Source organism: Gouania willdenowi, chromosome 6 (genome assembly GCF_900634775.1).
Source record: "Gouania willdenowi chromosome 6, fGouWil2.1, whole genome shotgun sequence".
NCBI classification, from domain to species: domain Eukaryota; kingdom Metazoa; phylum Chordata; class Actinopteri; order Blenniiformes; family Gobiesocidae; genus Gouania; species Gouania willdenowi.
In genome coordinates this window covers 40,161,232-40,181,904 of record NC_041049.1, presented here as the reverse complement: position 1 = coordinate 40,181,904, position 20,673 = coordinate 40,161,232, and the positions used below count along the sequence as shown (strand labels likewise).

The 20,673-nt window shown below is 37.4% G+C and overlaps 1 protein-coding gene across 2 annotated transcripts in view; it reads left to right on the top strand.

The window, feature by feature from the left end:
• Window positions 1-20,673, top strand: part of ddx11 (DEAD/H (Asp-Glu-Ala-Asp/His) box helicase 11) — a 28,006-nt gene that overhangs the window by 5,904 nt on the left and 1,429 nt on the right. For both annotated transcript variants that reach the window (XM_028450748.1, XM_028450747.1), the window contains 16 exons: window positions 4,310-4,384; window positions 9,808-9,885; window positions 9,959-10,005; window positions 10,081-10,160; window positions 10,232-10,273; window positions 10,342-10,409; window positions 10,488-10,526; window positions 11,207-11,333; window positions 12,319-12,453; window positions 12,526-12,638; window positions 12,708-12,780; window positions 15,607-15,710; window positions 18,934-19,083; window positions 19,159-19,227; window positions 19,298-19,398; window positions 20,494-20,578. In XM_028450748.1, coding sequence (XP_028306549.1) covers window positions 4,310-4,384; window positions 9,808-9,885; window positions 9,959-10,005; window positions 10,081-10,160; window positions 10,232-10,273; window positions 10,342-10,409; window positions 10,488-10,526; window positions 11,207-11,333; window positions 12,319-12,453; window positions 12,526-12,638; window positions 12,708-12,780; window positions 15,607-15,710; window positions 18,934-19,083; window positions 19,159-19,227; window positions 19,298-19,398; window positions 20,494-20,578 — 1,386 coding nt within the window. The remainder of the gene's footprint in view (window positions 1-4,309; window positions 4,385-9,807; window positions 9,886-9,958; window positions 10,006-10,080; window positions 10,161-10,231; window positions 10,274-10,341; window positions 10,410-10,487; window positions 10,527-11,206; window positions 11,334-12,318; window positions 12,454-12,525; window positions 12,639-12,707; window positions 12,781-15,606; window positions 15,711-18,933; window positions 19,084-19,158; window positions 19,228-19,297; window positions 19,399-20,493; window positions 20,579-20,673) is intronic.

Sequence of the window (20,673 nt, the reverse complement as noted above, 5' to 3'; positions counted from 1 at the left end):
ATTCATGAGTGGGCGTGTCTATAGACAGGGCACTGACTTCCTCCTCCCCGCACGATGACATGACATAGGGCCAAAGGACGGCCTGTCCTCCTCCCACTCACTCCGTAGCCTAGCTCATGCTGCTTTATAAACACGAGACAGAGTGTGGGGGTGGGGTGTTCACCGATACATAAATAGACTGTAGAATAATAATAATAATACAGTAATAATAATACATTTTATTTGTAGCGCACTTTACATTTGATGCCAAACCTCAAAGTGCTACCAGATTAAAACAATACAACACAGCATATATTAAAAGACAGGACTAAAAAGAGCATTAACTGTTAAAATAAGTTCCTGTAAAAAGGTGATATTTAAGTAGAAAATACATACATAGCACTGCACGAAGGACGCTGACATGCCCACCTTCGTGGGCGTGTCTGTTTACATGTCAATCACGGCAGAGAGCTTCCTAGAGGCGTGGCTTCTCCAGCTCAGTACCGCGTCAAATTCGTCATCAAAGTGGGAACACGTCATCAAATTGGAGCGAGGTGTTTGGGCTCACCCTGCAGTAAGAAATGAGCAACTCACCCTCTAACTAACGATTGAGGGAATCAATGAAAAAACACTTTGGGCATGTGTATGAAGCCCTATTAGCACTTTATGATGTTTTTAGTGTAACATGGGCCCTTTAAACCATGTTACAAGCCTTTAAAAGAAGTTCAGAAAGTTTTTTTTGGGAATTTTTGTGTACCTGATGAAGAAGAAAAAAAGGGAAACAATTTTTTTTTTTTAATTACATTGGATTAACTGATGTTTGATGCATTCAGATTTTAAAGGATTTCTTCAAGCTGCAGTATATAATTTTTATTTATTATAATTTTTTGCTTCATTTGGTCCTAAATCCATGCTAACCTTGGATCATATTGTAATCTAAATTGCTCTGAGAGGACTCTGGACCTCTGCTCCTTTTCTTATCTGTATCTAAGCTTTAAAAAATAAGGAGCGTGACGCTACTTTTCAGCCAATCACAGACATTTTTATAGAGGGCTCATTAGTTGTTTTGGGGTGTTACTATTGGCTGCCCGACTAAAGATGGTGGACTTTCCAGCAGGAAGCGTTACACGGCAAAGCAAGTGGAAGAATGAAAACTGATGTGGGGAAGCAACAGTCTAAAGGCATGAAGTGGTGTGGGTCGGCTTTGACCTGTAAGTGCTTTGGAATGGGGGAGGGGCTCACGTTGAGGACAGTAACTACAGAGTGATACGAGCTTTCATGTCAGTCTCTAAGGGTGCTTTCACACATATAGTTTGGTGGACTCGGTGCGATTCAGGCGGTGAATCTGCAACATTTTTGCATTTTAATTTGCGCCGGTCCACTTTCACACATTCTATTTGCCAAGCGCACCAAACTTTCTGAACTACGTCACGCAGGCGAAATGATTGGTCTCCGATTGGACAGAATACTTCGGCCTCCATTGCCGTGACGATGTGGCGCTGCCCTGTCACTACTGACAGTCGTGCCATCACGTTCTGTATTTGGTTTCTCTCCTTATGTTTTCCAAAGGAAATCCTAAAACAATCCCCACAGAAAAGTAATCAATAATAATTCAAAATAACCGATAATCACACGATGCTACAATCTGCGCTAATGCTCTACATAAACACAGCGATGACTCCGCTCCATCTCAGTCAGTGCTCAGAGCCGTCATGTCACCGGTAACTTACCGGTAAGGATGTGTAATGTGTGAAGATATGAGAATATATACGCAGATAAACCAGAGCAGTCAAATGTGAACAGTTTGGGAAAACAGAGTTGAGTAAAATAAATGAATGATGTGGGAGACATATGGAAGGGAGTGAGGAAATGTGACGTGTTTTTTTTTGTGTGCTTGACAAAGGCAACTCTGAAAATGGATGGATGGATATGTGTGTGTTGCTGCTGGAACACTGGGTTGAGAATGTGTGCTCGTGTCTGTTTCCGTGACTGCAGGCAAGCAGCGGCGCTGCTGCTGCGCTGTCACTGATGGAGTTGCTCCGTTACAATTGTGCATCAAAGTAAAGTCCTACGTTTGGTCCTGGTTGCTTTCTCACATGGTTAAAGATCACACCATGCTTCGCTTGAGTCGAACCAAGACCTACATTTTTCAGAGGACCAGAGTTTGCTTCTTTGATCCGCACCAGAGTTTCAGTGACCTTTCACATATCGCAAAAAGACCGGAGTATCTGAGGAAGCGAAGCAAAGAGGCATGTGTGAAAGCACCCTAAAACCTCAAAAAACTTTCCAAAAACCCAAGATAAAGTTCCTACATTTGTCACTAGTCGTTATAGAGGAAAAAGTCTCTCAGAGGATTTTTTTTTTTAACTTTTTTAACTCGAACTGGACTGGCAGACACTATACTGTATTTCGTTTTTATACCATTATATTTTACCTTAGTACTTTTTTTGCACTGTTTTAAATTTTTAAATTTTTACATTGTACTTTCCCTGCATGCCCCTGTGTTCCCCTACCTGTAAGCTGCTGGAACTGTGAATTTCTCTTGGAGATGAATAAAGTATCTATCTATCTATCTATCTATCTATCTATCTATCTATCTATCTATCTATCTATCGATCTATCTTTTGTGCACATGACTTTCAAACTCAATTGGAAGTTTTTTTGTGCAACACCATGTTATTCTAGCATTTCATTCAGTGCTTGGGTTAGACTTGGGGTTATGGTGAAGGTGATAAATCACATCAACATTCTTCAGTTTGCAATTCTTTCCGAACAACTCCACGCAAATTTGTGCGAAGCAGCACGAAAAAAATACGGAAATGGTGTTACCACGCACGAAAAGGTTTACGTGAACTTTGTGAATGAGCTGTTATATCAGCCTATGATGATGCCCAGTGCACGTTGCATCCTGCACATGTTGCTAGTTTCATATTTAAGGTCAGTTTTTTTTAACAAAGATTTAGCTGTATGATCTTGATATTTTGATCCAATTTAACAAATATGAGTGTGTTGGTTATTTTTTTTTTGTGTTAGAAAAATTTTATGTTTTGGAGGAATTATATTTATAAATATTATGATAGTCATCCTTAGCGCAGATTGGCTGTGAAAATAATCACATTTAATGTACAAAAGATATGTCTTTAAAAAGTACAGAAATGAGGAAGGAGAATGTACTGTAAATCTCATGTTAATGGTGCCTATTCATTGTGTTCTTTTTGTTTGTTTTATCTTCTGTTTTTCTTAATAGCTCATTTGGAGAATTTATTTGTATTGTCCATTTATTTCGTTTTTTTTGGGAGGGATTATTGCATTTGTTAATCGTGAAGAATGGGTGTAGGATTAAGCTTTAAACATGTGCATTAGATATAAGGGTGTGCGATCTGACGATATTAGATTGTTAAGGATTCAAACATGACGACGATCTCCCAAATCACAGAGATCGTAGAACCGTCTGTAGTTCACATCAGATTGTTTTCTCTGCCAAATCACACAATTTGCTAGTCAGTATGTCAGCATTACAGACACTGAAGAATTATTCAGCGTTTAAACAGTGCAGAAGTACGCTCTGAAGAAAAAATTCAAAAGTGACACAAAATGTTGTTATTGTGCTGCTAGTGATTAATAAAAAGGTCTTTATGGCTCCACTGACTTTGACCCATTATTGTTTTTCTTGTAAAACTATTGAAAAAAATAAAATTGCCATTTTGAGGAAAAATATAGAAATATTAGTATCGGTCCATATCACCCAGGCCTAATGTAAAATCAGTAACGTTTTATCTTGTAAAGGATATTATTGTCCAAACTGTGTGAAATGAGGCGTTCAAACACTGCTTAAAGTAGGATTTTATTAATATGAGTGTTACCTCAATAACAAATAGAAATCAGTAGACTGATATACTGCCTTGTTATGTACTGTAGCAAGTGTAAGAACATGTCATCCCTTTTGTTTGATGTTAGTTGTACTTGGAACCAGTTTGATAAATTGCTTACATACAATTAAAAAAAATGATTTGAAAATTATTGTGTTTTAAATGATCTTTTATTCCTTTTTTCCATTTAGGACGATGGTTTTAAGTAGGTGAATTGGTTTGTTTTATTGGTAAATAACTTTAAAATAGTCTAAATAATTGGAATGAAAAAAAACGTGATAAAATCGTGATCGTGATTTTACAAAGAAAAAATCATGATTTCAGGTTTTTTCCCATATCGCCCACCCCTAGATATCTTAAGCTTTTATCAGTGGGTAGCCACAGTGATAGCTGTTTTCTTGTTTATTTGTGATAATTCACCTGTGATGCAGGTATTTGGAAGTGTTTTCTGTGTTTTTCAGCTGGTCGTGTTGCCCTATCAGATGCTGCTTCACGAAGCAACAAGAAAAGCTGCGGGAGTCCAACTTAAAGGCCAGGTGAACATTTGTCATTTTTCCTATTTACAATAATTTCACTCATAATAAAGCTTCAAACCACATGTGTCAAACTCAAGGCCCGGGGGCCAATTCTGGCACTTTAGGACGGTGGTTTTCAAACCTTTTAGTCAGCGACACCCAAAATAAAGGTACCAGAGACCGGGGACCCCCACTGTACCCGAAGGTGGTTTAACACAGACATGGGTAATCTAATTTAAAAAAGTAGGAACAATTTGTTTAAACTGGCAAATATTTTTTTTTTTTTTAATTTTTAATTTTTTTTCACTTTAGCCTTTATATGCTTCCTTTAGGACAAATTTTACAGAACTGTAAGGTTGATTATCAGAGCTACGCAGATGACACACAACTATATGTATCACTGAACCCAGATGACTATGGTCCCATTGAGGTGTTGTGTGACTGTTTAGAAAAAGTAAACTGCTGGATGAGTGAAAACTTCCTTCAACTAAACCATGACAAGATGGAGGTGATTGTCTTTGGTAACAAGGAAAAGAGGACTGCTGTCAGCAAGTATCTTGAGTCTCATTCTTTAAAAGCTAAAGACCAAGTCAAAAACCTTGGTGTTCTGATTGACTCAGATCTTACATTCAACAGTCAGATCAAATCTATCACAAAAACAGCTTCTACCACCTAAAGAACATCTCCAGAGTGAAAGGTTTAATGACTCAGAAAGACCAGGAGAAACTGGTCCATGCTTTTATCTCCAGCAGACTGGACTATTGTAATGGTCTTCTGACAGGAATCCCCCAAAAGAGCATCAAACAGCTACAGCTGGTTCAGAACGCTGCAGCTCTGGTCTTAACCAGAACAAAGAGGTCAGAGCACATTACTCTAGTTTTAAAGTCTTTACACTGGCTCCCAGTCAGCCTCAGAATAGACTTTAAAGTTCTGCTGCTGGTGTATAAATCTGTGAATGGGTTTGGTCCAGAATATATCAGTGAGATGTCAATCAGGTATGAACCCAGCAGATCTCTCAGATCTATAGACACAGGTCAGATAGTGGAGCCCAGAGTTCACAGTAAACATGGTGATGCTGCTTTTAGTTGTTATGCTGCAAAGAAGTGGAACAAACTGCCAACAGAGCTGAAGTCAGCATCTAATGTGAACATTTTTAAATCAAAGTTAAAGGAACTCTTTTTCTCTACTGCGTATGATTGAGAGAGAGATTTTTTGTCATGTTGTTGATGTCATGATGATTTTACTGATGATTTTAATTGATTTTACTGATGATTTTAATTGATTTTACTGATGATTTTAAATGTTCTTATTGATTTTAAACAATTGAATGTTTTATCATGTAAAGCACATTGAGTTGCCTTGAGTATGAAATGCGCTATACAAATAAATTTGCCTTGCCTTGCCTTAATTACTTTATTAATCCCTGAAGGGAAATTATGTTACACTGTTATTTTTAGGGACATGCTTCTCACACACACAGGCCCGAATCACACACATGCACAAACAGGACCTGTGAACATGCATCAATGGAGAGATGTCAGAGTGGGGCTGCTTCCACAATGAAGGGAGCGCACCAGAGCAGTGTTGGGGTTTGATGCCTTGTTCAAGGGCACCTTGACAGTGCTGGAGAAGTGCCCTGGCACCTCTCCAGGTAGCATATAAAGGCTAAACATAAGCTGTTATTAAGTGTTGTTTGCTAAATTATGACACCTTTGGAGCTATGTTGGCATTTTTTGGGTTAGGTGGAGGGATCTAGTGGGGTTGGGTAGGGGTTAGGTTAACCCCGGTGAACCGGCCACCCTCCGGTTTCCAACACATGTCTCTACGGACTGAGCTACTGCCGCCCATAATAATAATGGGCATGACAAATCATAAATGGTTACGTTTGCAAAAACAAGCATAAAAATAACGGTGAAAAGAGGGGGAAACACTTTATTTGAAGGTTTATACATAAAGGCTGACATCACGCTGTCATGATTATGTTATGACACCTGTCATTAGCATGAATAAGGTGATATGAAGGCTGTCATTAAGGATTGTTTGTTAACCTAACCCCTACCCAACCCCACTAGATCCCTCCACCTAACCCAAAAAATGCCAACATAGCTTCAAAGGTGTCATAATTTAGCAAACAACACTTAATGACAGCTTCTGTTTAGCCTTTATATGCTTCCTTTATGACAAATTTTACAGAACTGTAAGGTTGATTATCAGAGCTACGCAGATGACACACAACTATATGTATCACTGAACCCAGATGACTATGGTCCCATTGAGGTGTTGTGTGACTGTTTAGAAAAAGTAAACTGCTGGATGAGTGAAAACTTCCTTCAACTAAACCATGACAAGATGGAGATGATTGTCTTTGGTAACAAGGAAAAGAGGACTGTTATCAGCAAGTATCTTGAGTCTTGATCTTTAAAAGCTAAAGACCAAGTCAAAAACCTTGGTGTTCTGATTGACTCAGATCTTACATTCATCGGTCAGATCAAATCTATCACAAAAACAGCTTCTACCACCTAAAGAACATCTTCAGAGTGAAAGGTTTAAAGGTGCAGTCTGCAACTCTTACAAAGTGTAAGGACATCTTTACATCAAACTAGTAGTTTATGTGAAAAAACAGACTCATTGAGTCCCCCCTGCTGCTCCTGCAGCCTTTGGCAGATTGCCAGAATGCACCGCGACTGAGCAAAAAGAACCAATCAGAGCCAGGATTGTCTTTGATGGGCTGTCTGACAGCTGTTGCTCACAGTCCCCATCCCTTTCCCGGTGCTAGAGCGTCGTCTTTTTTTACAGTGTACGGTCTGGAGGAGTAGAAGATGGAATTGGTGACTTTACTGTTTGAAAGGTAATTACTGCTGCTTGATTTACATTATGTTTGATTTGTAATTGTTACACTAGAACTATGTAAGTGACACTGTGTTGCTGCTGCTTAGGTGTGTGCACATTGAGAGAGAGAAGCGCTGCAGTAATATGCTTTTAACAGCATGTTATATTACTGTGCTGTTGCTGTCAGACTAACGTTAGCTTGTTAGCTCCTCTGAGGGAAAGACTTGGAAAGTTTGGAGGCAGGGCAAGAGAGCAGTGGGGAGGGAGGGGGAGAGAGGGATCTGAGAGTTGCAGACTGCACCTTTAATGACTCAGAAAGAGCAGGAGAAACTGGTCCATGTTTTTATCTCAAGTAGTCTGGACTATAGTCTTCTGACAAGAATCCCCCAAAAGAGCATCAAACGGCTACAGCTGGTTCAGAACGTTGCATCAGTGAGATGTTAGTCAGGTTTGAACCTAGCAGGTCTCTCAGGTTATATCAGGGGTGCCGTACTCCAGTCCTCGAGGGCCGGATTCCTGAGACTTTTAGATGTGTCCCTGCTCCAACACACCTGGTCAATGTGTTGTCATCAAGCTCTGCAGAAGCATGATAGCGAGCCATTCAGTTGATTCAGGTGTGTTGGAGCAGGGAGACATCTAAAAGTCTTAGGAATCCGGTCCTCGAAGACTGGAGTCTGGCACCCCTGAATCAGATAGTGGAGCCCAGAGTTCACATTTTTAAATCAAAATTAAAGGCAATTTTTCTCTGCTGCTTATGATTGGGAGGAAGATTTTTTCTTATGTTGTTGTTGATGTATTGTGTTTGTTGATTATTTTAAATGTTTTTACTAATGATTTTATGTTTTTTTGCTGCTGATTTTTATGTTCTAATTGATTTCAAGCTGTTGAATGTTTTCTGTTGCACTTTTTGATCATGTAAAGCACATTGAGTTGCCTTGTGTACGAAATGCGCTATACAAATAAATTTGCCTTGCTTTGCCTTAATGACAGCCTTCATGTCACCTTATTCATGCTAATGACATTTAATGAAAGCGTAATGTAAGCCTTATGTATAACATTTCAAGTAAAGTGTTACCAAAAAAGGTTAAAAGTGAAAATAATGGGTTCACATATGTAGCATTAGGTTGAAAAGTAGTGGAAAGGGTCTATACGTGCCAAAAATGTCTTGGGAGAAAAAATGTGCAGAAAGGCATTGAAATATGATGGAAAAATTGGAGTAATGTAGCAAAAATGCATTAAAAGGAGCAAAAACATGGCAAGAAAAAGTGATGAAAATAGGTTAAAATATGACAAGTTTGGTGTAGTTATAGAATAATTTGTTAAAAAATATATATTCTTAGTTTCTTGAAGGCATCTGGTGATGTCCTCTCAGTGTCTCAAGACCCCAAATGGGTTCCTGATCCCAAGGTTGAGAACTCCAGCTTTAGGGAATCCAATTTGTCCCGCAGGAGAAAGAAAAAATGACTAAAAGAATCAATGTGTACATTTGATTTTAAATATATCAGTCCGTCCAAATACACAAATTGAAGGAAACATTACAATTTTTGCCAGCGCTCACATTTTTTCTACGCTTCTATTACATGATGGCAGTCATTTTTAAAAGCAAACTGTTGAAAGAACTTTCAATTTTTATAAAAATCCTGCAGTTTAACTCAAATTATTCCACAAGATTTCGCCCAATTAAATAAAAATTGATCACAAAATCAAGTAAATTCAAGTGTAGATCCTGCAGGAACTGATATCTGTCACTTATTGCTTGGTTATTGTCTGTGCCTCACAGGCAGGGGTGGACTGGCCTTCTGGCCTACCGGGCATCGGAAGCTGATGGTGATAAAATCTGTGACCAGTGATGAGTAAAATTTAAGTAAAGTGACAAAAAATGAGTAGCCTGTAGTATAAAAGTCATCCAAAAGTGGCAAAAACGTGGCATGAAAAGAGTGAAAAGTGACTAAAATAAGCCAAAATCAGTCAAGTGGCAAAAAAGAGGAAACATGTGGTATGTAATGGCAAATGGTAGCTTAAATGAGCAAAATGTGGAAAACCATAATAAAAAAATGTGAAACAAAAAGTAGGGAAAAAAGGAAACAGTAATTATTGGAAAGGAAAGGTATTTATTGTGTAAAAGGTAGCTTATTTGGATGAAAAGTTGCAAAAAATGGTAAAAGAAGGGACATAAATTGGATAAAAGTGTCAAAAAGAACTTAGAAGAAAAATAGGAAGAAAGGATATTTATTGGCAAAAGGAGCTAAAATCTAACAAAGTGTCAAAAATCTTATTGATTTGTAAATCGCTATCAAGGAAAATGACTGTGTTTTGTAGTTTGAATGAGAGATGCTGTGAGATTTATGGACTTCTACGCGGTGTCCTCTGATAATGTGGTGTGCTAATCTGGACACAAAATGCCAGGGCTGAATTTTTCGCCCAGTTCACCCCTGCTTTCAGATTTTACTCATCATTTAAAGGTGGAAGTGCAAAGTAGGGCAGATTATTGTTGAATTGTCCTTGTTTTCCCACCTGTAATCTGTGGCCCACTTCAGATCAAACTGGTCCGTATTTGGACCCTAAACTAACATGAGTTTGACACCCCTGTGTTTCCATGGTTTCCATCCTTACAGGTGGTGATAATAGATGAAGCTCACAACCTGAGTGACACACTGTCGTGCATACACAGCGCACAGCTCAGCGGTGCACAGGTGAACTCTTTTGATCCTTCGTTTTATACAATATTCTATAGTTTTTAATATGATTGTTTTTATCATCCCACAGCTTTGCTGTGCCCATTCCCAGCTGAGCCAGTACGCTGAGCGCTATAAGTGAGTCTCACCACACGTTTTTATCATTTCTTCATCATTTCCATTCTCCTTTGTTTCACTCATGTCTGAGTTCAGGAGCAGACTGAAGGCTAAGAACGTGATGTACGTCAAACAGATTCTGTTTGTGATCGAAGGGCTTGTGCGAGTGTTGGGAGGTCAGATTTATTGTACATCACCTGGATGTGTGTGTGTGCACGCTCAGACGTTTGTTTGTTTGTGTGTGCAGGTGACGTAAAGCTGAATCCTCACAGTCAGACGACACAAACAGGTCAGCGACGGTAAACACTTTGACTCATTATAAACAGTTTGTAACCCACAGCGTTTTTATTCTTTCAGGGAACGAGATGCTCACCATTAACAACCTCCTGTTTAAGGCTCAGGTTGATAATATTAATATGTTTAAGGTAAATGTCACTTCTTATAACATTCCTCATCATTTTGTTACAAAAACACAAATTCACATTCACTTTCTTTCATTTCAGCTCCAAAATTACTTTGAGAAGAGCATGATCAGTCGAAAGGTAAATGTTTTAAAATCGGTAGATTATTTCATGTGTAAATACTTCAAATCACATAGAATCTATTTTTTTCCTTCTTAAATTAAGTCCAAAAACTCTGTTAAACATGTTCAAAAAAAGTCATCAGTTTGTTTACAAGTTTTAAGTATGTCCTAAGACGCCAAACATTTATTTCAAAATGTACATGCATTGTATTTTAATATTATTATTATTATTATTATTAATAAAAATAATAATAATAATAATAATTAACTAACTGTCATATATGTACAGGTATACACAAAAAAATAATTGTATCTTAAAATTTCTGATCCTTTTTAGTCTTCTGTCTAATTTGTTGTGGTCCCCCAAAACAACAGGAAGAATACACAAAATCACTTGGAAAAATGCAGAAAACAAAAGGAAAAATACAGAAAAAAAACTAAACAAAAGGACAGCAAAACACGATTAAACAATTATTATTTTTTTTCATTTTTATTTTTTACATAAAATGACTTCGAAAATACAAATATTAACAGAAGTACAAACAAAACTTCAAGAAAAACTGAACCAAACCCTTTCTTCTTTCTTTGCTGTGTTAATGCTCACATTGGTCATTATTCTAAATACTGACATTAATGTTGATCATGTGTGTGCTGCTCTATTCCTTCATAAATAAATTACTGTAAGTGTTTTCCCTGCAGCTCAGCAGCTTTGTTGAGAAATACTCGGGCTCAGGTGTGACCGTGCACAAACAGAAGGAGAACCGGCGCACAGAAGGTTTCAGCCGCTTTCTTCAGACTCTACAGAGCAACCAGAGCTCCGCTTCAGGTTAGACATTAGTGTGTCGTCAACTACAATAAAGGGTTTAACGTAGGAGTTAGTGGAAATGCTGTCATTATTCTCAGGAAAGAGAAAATAAGACGTTTCAGTGTGAAATGTTTGATGTCTCACAACAGCAGATTTTAATCTGTGGGAGGAAATAGATAAACCCATAGTCAAAAATAAATACATAAAAACTCACTTCAGTGTTTTTGCCATGCTTTTGTAAATGTTATTATAAACTAATTCCAGCAAATTTATTTAGTTTTGTTTTTGAATAATATATTTTCTTTTATTCAGACAACTTTTTTCAGGAAATTTACTTTGATCTCCTGACATGTTTTGACTGCCAAATGTCTGTCTTCCTCAGAGGCATCTGCTGATCGCTTTGATGTGTTTTTATTATTATTAAATTATTACAACATAAATACATACAACTACAACATGCATACGTAAAATTACTCCAAAAACACACAAAACAACATAAATAAACAAATGACTCCAGACAAACCAATTGACAACATAAATAATACACAAAATGACTTTGATAATGCACAAAATAAGAACATAAATACACAAAATTACTCCAGACATACATACATATATACATACACAAAATGACTCCAAAAACACACTAAATGACTCTGATAACACACAAAATAACATAAATAAATGACTCTAGACATACAAATTGACAACATAAATAATACACAAAATGACTTTGATAATGCACAAAATAAGAACATAAAGAAACAAAATGACTCCAGACATACAAAGGGTCTCTAAGGTGTGGGAGGGTGAAAATGTTCCCTCATCCCTGTTGATGACAGTTGACATATGTTAGGAGGTCAAAGTAAATTTCTTGAAAAAAGTTTTCTGAATAAAAGAAAAATATAACTTATATATTAAATACTGTGAAGACGGCTGTGATACTTTCTTCCTCTGTTTGATTTCAGTGTATAACTCCTCTGTTATCTCTCCCTGTCGCGTTCAGTGTCGACTGCTGACGAGCAAACGTCTGCCGAGCCTGAAAAAGTCCCATCATCATCTCCCATGATGCAGGTGGAGAGTTTCCTCATGGCTCTCACCAACAGCAACGCTGACGGCAGAGTTCTGCTTCACAGACAAGGTGAGACGGGGAGAATCAAAGCTCAATAACAAGGTGAGACGTGTGTGTAATGTGTGTGTGTTTGTGGTACAGGCACTTTGTCAGAGAGCAGCGTGAAGTTCCTCCTGCTGAACCCTGCGGTCCACTTCGCTCAGGTGCTGAAGGAGTGCAGAGCGCTGATCGTCGCAGGAGGAACGATGCAGCCTGTGAGTTTCCCACCATGTGTGTGTGTGTCCGTCACATTAAATATAGTGTCTGTGTGTGTGTGTGTTTAGGTCGCAGACTTTAAACAAGAGCTGCTGTTTTCTGCTGGAGTGAAAGAGGAACGCATCCTGGAGTTTTCCTGTGGTGAGTGAGCGTCCCGTTTCACAGCTTTCCCTCTGAAACTTATGATCAATATTTCTGTTTGTGGAGAGTTTGGATCAAAACAAAGTGTGTGACGTAACATCATTGCATGTGGTACAGAAACTCTGTCCTAAACTTCCAGTGTCAGCAAAAGAAAACAGTCAACAAGAAGCTCCAATTAAATAGAAATAGGTGAGCTACAATATAAATCAGTCAGTTTCTCAAACTGCCTGTGTGTTCTTTTTAATCCGTGTACCCTTCGTTATATGGTTATTCCGTTTTATAACCAAATCAAAATAACAAATAAACAGTGAGTTTATTTTGTTTTTCTGATTTAAAACCAAAACAGAAATACAGAAAAACCAAAAACCAGATAAGCAGCGTTTTTCAGTTTTTTTTTTTTTGTTTTTGTTTTTTTTTTTTAAAACTTGTTCTGTTTGTGTGATATTTACGGGGACATTAGAGCGAGAGCTGCAATCCGCTGCATCTCATTTCCCAGGTCCTGGACCAGGTCTCCACACACAATAGGACTGTTTAGGTTTTATTTCAGCAGTTTTCTGGTCCTGCTCCTGTTTTCATTCAGTTTGTGGATGTTTGAGCTTGTATAAAGCTGCTCATGTTTATGTTTTGTTTTGCGGTGTTACGGTCCAGAGTATCCAAATAAACTGGTGACTGACTATCGACTGTGAGTCTGGTGTGAGGAACAATAGATGTTAGACTTCGACAACTCTTCTTTGACACTTTTGCAAAAAAATTACACAGCTTTTTTGAGGGCAGTAAAGATGTTTATTTTATAAATACCGCTAACAGCAGCAGTTAACACACACGGAAGTTGGTCATAAGAAACAAGGAGCACCAGTAGATTTATTACACCACCTCTGGTTCCACATATCATGTGCATGTGCATTCTGAGCAACAAGCAAAGCAGAAAGAGTGTAGGAAGATGAAAAAGGCAGCGTTTTAAATCATTTAAGGCTTGAAGTTACAATTTCTGGCACAAGAGACAAAGCTTTATGTCACAGATATTTATCACATTGAAATATCAGCTGTAGCTTCACTAAATCATTAATCTAGACACCTGTGTGCAAAACAGCAGCTGTTAGCGTTTAAATGCAGATTTATAACACGTCAAAAATTCAGTTATTAGGAAATAATTAAAAACACAAATTTCATCTGGACAGTATGTCATTTGTTTTTGATAATGATTTATTTGCTCCACAAGTGAAAAAAATATTTTTACATTGACTCCAATTGTTAGTATGAGAGTGAAATTCAAAATGAATATATATATTGTATATATATTTTGTATGTATATTTTTATATCTTTTCAAACATCTACAATGACTGCAGCATTTTGTCATTTAAAAAAAATTAATAGTGAATATTTATTTTGTAAGAAATTGCAAGTATATGTGTTTATCTCCGTTTCTGGTCAAACATTTTACTGCACTGTAGGTAGGTATGTAGGTTGATAAATCCTAAATGTGTGTGGATGTTTTGTGTAGAACAGTCTGAAGATGAGCTGTAGACAGTTTGGGTTCAATTGAGCAAAAATTGTGAGAGGAGTTAGGTTTAATAAGTTTTACAGCTTTTGATAAAAAGTTGTAGAGTGTTGGATTTCATCATTTACAAAAGGTTTGAAGGTAAAAAAGTTTCTTTAGTGTTGGGGCAACATTTTGGTGAAAGTTGCAAATCTGTAGCACATATAATATGTTAAAGTTTAATTTATTCAGACAACTTTCTTAAGGAAATGTACTTTGATCTCCTGACATGTTTCGACTGCCACCTGTCACTCTTCCTCAGAGGCATCTGCTCACGAGAACAAATAAATGAGTAAATTTCACAGTAAATTTCCTGAAAAAAGTTGTCTGAATAAATTAAACTTTAACACATTATTAGGAAAAGAAGGCAAAATGAAGTTGCTGTAGCACATGCAGTTGATCTGTTGTGATTTTAAAGTTTAGAGGCTTGCTGTAGCGCCACCTTCTGGACCAGTGATTCTCAACTGATGGGTCGGGACCGAATGGTGGGTCGTGGAGAGCTGGTCATAAATAAATACTTAATGTCTCTCATGTTGGACTTGTCTTTTATTTTTAAATAAACTTTTTTTGACAGGAATGCTGTGAAATGCATGTTGCACATGAAAATATATAGATGTATGTTTTAAAAAAGATTTTGTATGTGTGTTTTCAGCTATTTTTGAAAAACAAAATTTGGTCTGAAGAATTCTAAAAAGAATAAGTGGATAGTGAATTAATGACCGTAGCAAAATGTGGGTCCCAGGGTGAAACCAGTTGAGAACCCCTGTTCTGGACGATTGGCCTGTTTGTGCAGCTGAAGCATTCTGGGATGGGACTGAAGCTTTGTGCAAAATTTGATGATTGTTCACACATGCGAAGAAGGAATTCCTCAGAGGAAGAAGAAGAAAGAATGAAGAACATGCAGGATAACAGTTAAAAAATTGAAAAGCGTAAGAATTTAAATGGCATTTATCAGTAGTTTGTTGTCACTGAGAAGCTTTGGGTTTTTGGTGGAACGGACTACAGGCTGTTCTACTAAGGCATTGATCCAGACCAATGCACAGCCCAAAGCTCCCAGTAAGGCTTCAGCTTTAAAGATTCATTAACCAACACCAACGTTCTTTACAATTCCTGCTTCCAACTCATCCATTCTTGAGACAAATCGCTCGCTGCTCATTGTGTGTCACACACACATTCTCTCCACTCTATTGATTTGAAGTGATGTTTGCTCACACACTGTAACGTTATATGTTCTGTTGCTCTACAGAACACGTTGTCTTATTGTTGATGGTTTATTAACTGCCTGCAGGCCACGTGATTCCCCCAGAGAACATCCTTCCTCTCGTCCTGTCCAGCGGTCCTTCAGGGCTGGAGCTCGATTTCACCTTCCAGAAGAGAGACTCTCCACGCATGGTAGGAAGTACAAATGCACACGCCTTTTTTTAAATCTGCTGGAGACAATAAGATGATCAGATAAAGACATTAATCAATAGATTAAATTATTTTATTTATTTTTTTGCTTGAAAAAGATGTCAAAGGTTAACATTGACGTTAACAATATAGCCTAATCAATAGATTTTTTATTTTATATTAAAATACTTGTTTTCTGAGTCGCTGCATTATTTACTTCTCAGAACATGTAAAGCTCAGATGATTCCTGAGGGCTTCCTAAAACAAGCCACACTACAGAACTCACTCACACGTGCTGTCCCTTATGTCCCTCTGTGTGGCAGGTTTCACCAGCAAATTTAAACCAGAATTGTCATTCTGGTGAGACTTGATTGAAGTAAAATTATTAAGATTTTTGTCGTCGTATATTGACAATGGAGTGGGTTCAAATAAGTTTTACTTCATTCCACTCCATTTCGGCCGTTTAGGTTTTATTTTTGTATCTTGTTTCAAGAGCCAGATACAGACTTGATTTGCGCTGGATGTATTTCCTTTTTTTTCTTTTCGAAGTAGACAACTGGTACATCAACTTATTACATTTTCTAAAATTCTTACAGCTGTATTAGGGGTGGGCGATATGGAAAAAAGTTCATATCACAATTTGTTCTTTGTAAAACACGATTATTATTTTATCACAATTTTTTTCATTCAGATCATCTAGAATATTTTAAAGTTATTTACCAATAACAAACTAATTCACCTAATTAAAATCATCGCCTTAAATGGAAAAAAGTATAAAAGATCATTTAAGTGAGGATACTTTTCAAACATTTTAAAAAAAATATGTAAGCAATTTATCAAACTGGTTCCAAATACTAATTAACATAAAACAAAAAGGCTGACCTGTTCTTTTAGTCACACACAGTATTTTCACTTTATTTTACAAAAGTGATGTAGCATTAGCATCACTTGCTACATAACGAGGCAGCATATCAGCTGAGTGATTTCCATTTGTTATTGAGGTAACACACATGAAAATGCTACTGTTTTGGTTATATTAGGCCTGGGTGATATGGACCAATATTCATATCTCTATATTTTCCTCAGGCGATATAAACTCAATTTATAAATTTTTTTCAACACAGTTTTACAAGAAAAACAATAACAGGTAATGGAGAAAAATGTCACATAGACCCTTTTATTAATCACTAGCAGCACAATACCAACATTTTGAGGCACTTTTTACTGTTTCCTTCATTAAGACTGAAATGTGTAATTAAATTCTGTAGTGTTATGAAACCACATTCAGGATGTTGTTCCTTTAAGAAGTGTGTAAACAGACATGTGTTGCGCAAAGCCTTATGACAGTTTTTTACACAAGAGAAATATAGGCACCATTTCCTCAAATGTCTCTCATTGCTTCCATCACTTAGAACAGACAAACATCAGCACTGAGCCTCTGACAGGCAGCCGGTTAGCGCAGCGTACTTTCTGCACTGATTGAGCGTTTAATAATTCTTCAGTGTGTCTACTCTGTAGTGCTGATATGAGCCTGACGAGCAAATGGTGTGATTTTGCAGTGAAAAAACCTTTGTATGTGCTGTGTATGGGCCACAGACATATGGCACACACAAGACACCGCAAGGGATGAAATGTGCACTACAGACGGTTTTACGGTCTCCGTGATTTGGCAGATTGTTGTCATGTTTTAATCCTTCACGATCTAATATTGTCGCATTTGTGTTCCTTTTTAACGGCTACAGGTGTTGCAGCCAATTGATCGGCAGTTTTGCGCAATGATCATGTGATTTTGATTATTATTATTATTATTATTATTAATAATAATAATAATAATAATAATAATATAAAACTGTATTTGTAGGCGCGCGCAGTCACTCACTCCCTGCCGACATCAGTATCATTTTTTCCTCCTCCGTTTTTTTGCAAATGCATCCTTCAAATAATATGTGTTGTGAAATGTTCAACGTGTTCGATTATTTCACACAAACTATCAATTTCACAGAGTTGTCATTCATTTCATTCTTCTCCTGTTGGCGTCAGAATTTCCCGTTACTCATGGTTTTGTGTGTACAGCAGGGTCAGAGCTGCCGTGGAGGTGCACATTATCTTGCCAGGTTTTTTTTTTAATAAATTCCAAACTTTGCTTATATGTGGCGTACGCTTTCTTTTGTACGTACGCAGCGTTTAGAAATGAGGCCCCTGATGTGTAATTTATGCATTTGTGATTCTAGACCGCCTGGGGGCCCTATATGATGATGGGAAATGAAGTCCAGGACGACGGATCAGTAAAGAAATACTTAATTAAATAATTAACATATAAAATAAGTAATAAATAACATAACTATCTAAACTAAATGCAAACTTTACACACAATATATACAGTAAATGTCAGAAAAACAAACAACTGAAATGTGCAAAATTTTAGGTATGATAAAAATGCAACAGGGCAACAAAAAAAAAAACAAGGAATTGAAGTGAAAAGTAAGAGTACACTAACCATAAACATTGGATTTTCTCACCATTTCTCATTATCATTTTGTAATTTTCTTTGGTGAATCTCCTGAGGTGAGTTTTCTAAACTTTGGGGAAGTCCATGTCTGTTATTTGGAGTGGTTCTTTTCTCACAATGTGACACCGAGCATTGTCATCAATAGCTTTTGACCACAGTGCATGATCATCTGATATTATTTGATTTGCTATTATTTGAGTACCTTCTGTTCTGGTGATGTGGTGTCATGGAGGTGGTGATGGAAAGCTGCTGCTGCATGAAGGTGCCATCATGTCCTACTCTTCTTCTTCAAGACTCCCCTCGTGATCTGAGGTTGATATTGCTAGAAAGAAAATAGTATAAGGAGCAATTGTTTAAGACAAATATTTGTGTTGTCATGTTAAATCAGATAGATCCCATGATATATTTTAAACTTTAAAATTTATTTTAAAAAGATCAACTAAATAAGTTCCTACTGTCATGTAGAGAGGTCTGCTGTTGCTGCTGCTAAAGTGTGGTGCATTGCATTGTGGTTTGTGGGGTCCTGTAGACGGATGCATAAAAGTAAACACACTTCTAAGCGACAATTTCAACTTTTTTCCCTTTGGAAACTATCTTTGATTTATTGATTGATAATTGGCTTATTGTTTTTATGTGATAAACTCAATGATCGTCTCCAGCAGCTTTAATGCTTCATTCTTTATTTTAACATTTGCTTAAATCACTGTTTGTTCACAGATGGACGAGACGGGCCGAATACTCTCCAATATCTGTAACGTGGTTCCTGGAGGGGTCGTGTGTTTCTTCCCTTCATATGAATACTCAAGGAGGATCATTTCTCACTGGGAGGCCAGTGGTGTGCTGAGTCGACTGGCTACGAAGAAAAAGGTACAGGATCAATGAAGGATGTAATGTTTTTCCTTCAAAATAAGAGCAGATAAAGATAAAAAAAATCCTCCTTAGATGTTCCAGGAACCAAAGAAAGCCAACCAGGTGGAGCAGGTGCTGAGTGACTTCTCTCGATGTGTTCAGGTAAAAGTAGCAGCTTGGACTGCAGATAAAAACTCTAGCATCAGACTGTCTAAGTGGCTTTTTACTTTAGAGGTGTGCTGTGGAGAAAGGTGCACTCACAGGGGCTTTACTGCTGTCTGTGGTTGGAGGGAAGATGAGCGAGGGCATCAACTTTTCTGATGATCTCGGCAGGTATGCACATGACACGTAATCAGATCACACATCGGCAGGATGCAGCCCTGGGACCACATGCAGAACCTCCGTCTAATTTTGTGCGGCCCCCAAAAGTAAACCCAGAAAATGACTCCAAAAACAACAGCAAATATACATAAGATTACCCAACAAAACATACAAAAATACAGAAATTGCACAAAATATTGACACAACTAGCAGAAAAACGCACAAAACGACAACAAAATATGCAAAATGACTCCAAACACACACGACTATTTTTTTTTTTTGCGCTTTTTAATCATGTAAAGCACAATGAATTGCTCCATGTATGAAATACACTATACAAGTAGGATTGCTCAGCCTTACAAATAAACACAAAAATAGTAAAATAAACAAAATGATTCCCAAAAAGCACAAGATGACTCCCAACACATACAAAATAATAATAATTAAAGTTGCAAGCAGCGTTGAACGGGCCCTCGCAACCACACGCATGTCGGGAAGTGGTGCACGTTGAGGTGTGTTGCATGTCAGGGTGTGAATGTTAATCATCCAAGTGAACACGCTGCAATTCCCCCAAAATATCCAATTTTTTGCCAGTCCTAATATGCGTTAAAATTTTCACGAGTTCTTTAATGTGTTTAGGCCCTCAAAAACGTGATCATGTGGTCGTAAATAAAAGAAGAGGAATAATAAAAACAAGGTGCATTACAATAGGGTCCTACGCACCATTGTGCTCGAGCCCTAATAATAACAAAATGAATACAAAATAACAAAACTACATAAAATGACTCCCAAAATACACAAAATAAGCAAAATATACCAAATGACTGGAAAACACACAATATGACTACAATTATACACAAAACAGGAAAAACTACACAAAATGACTCCCAACACACAGGACAACAATTTGTACATAAAATACAGAAAAACAACAAAAACACACAAAGCATTTGTTGTTGCCTGTGTTAATGCTCTGAGTGGTCATTATTCTAATGCTGACATGAATGTTGATCACGTGACCCTCAAATCAGACATAATTACGTTTGTGGCCTGTCTTTGATCTGTCGCGTTAGCATTAGCCTATTAGCTTGAATGCTGTGTTAACAGGTGTGTGGTGATGGTGGGGATGCCGTATCCTAACATCAAATCCCCGGAGCTGCAGGAAAAGATGTCGTATCTGGACAAACACTTGGTCAGACACACACACACACACACAAACACCCCAGAGAGAAAAACACACCAGCATTGATTAATTTCAAGAGTTGAGCTGAATTTTCTCCTGTTCCA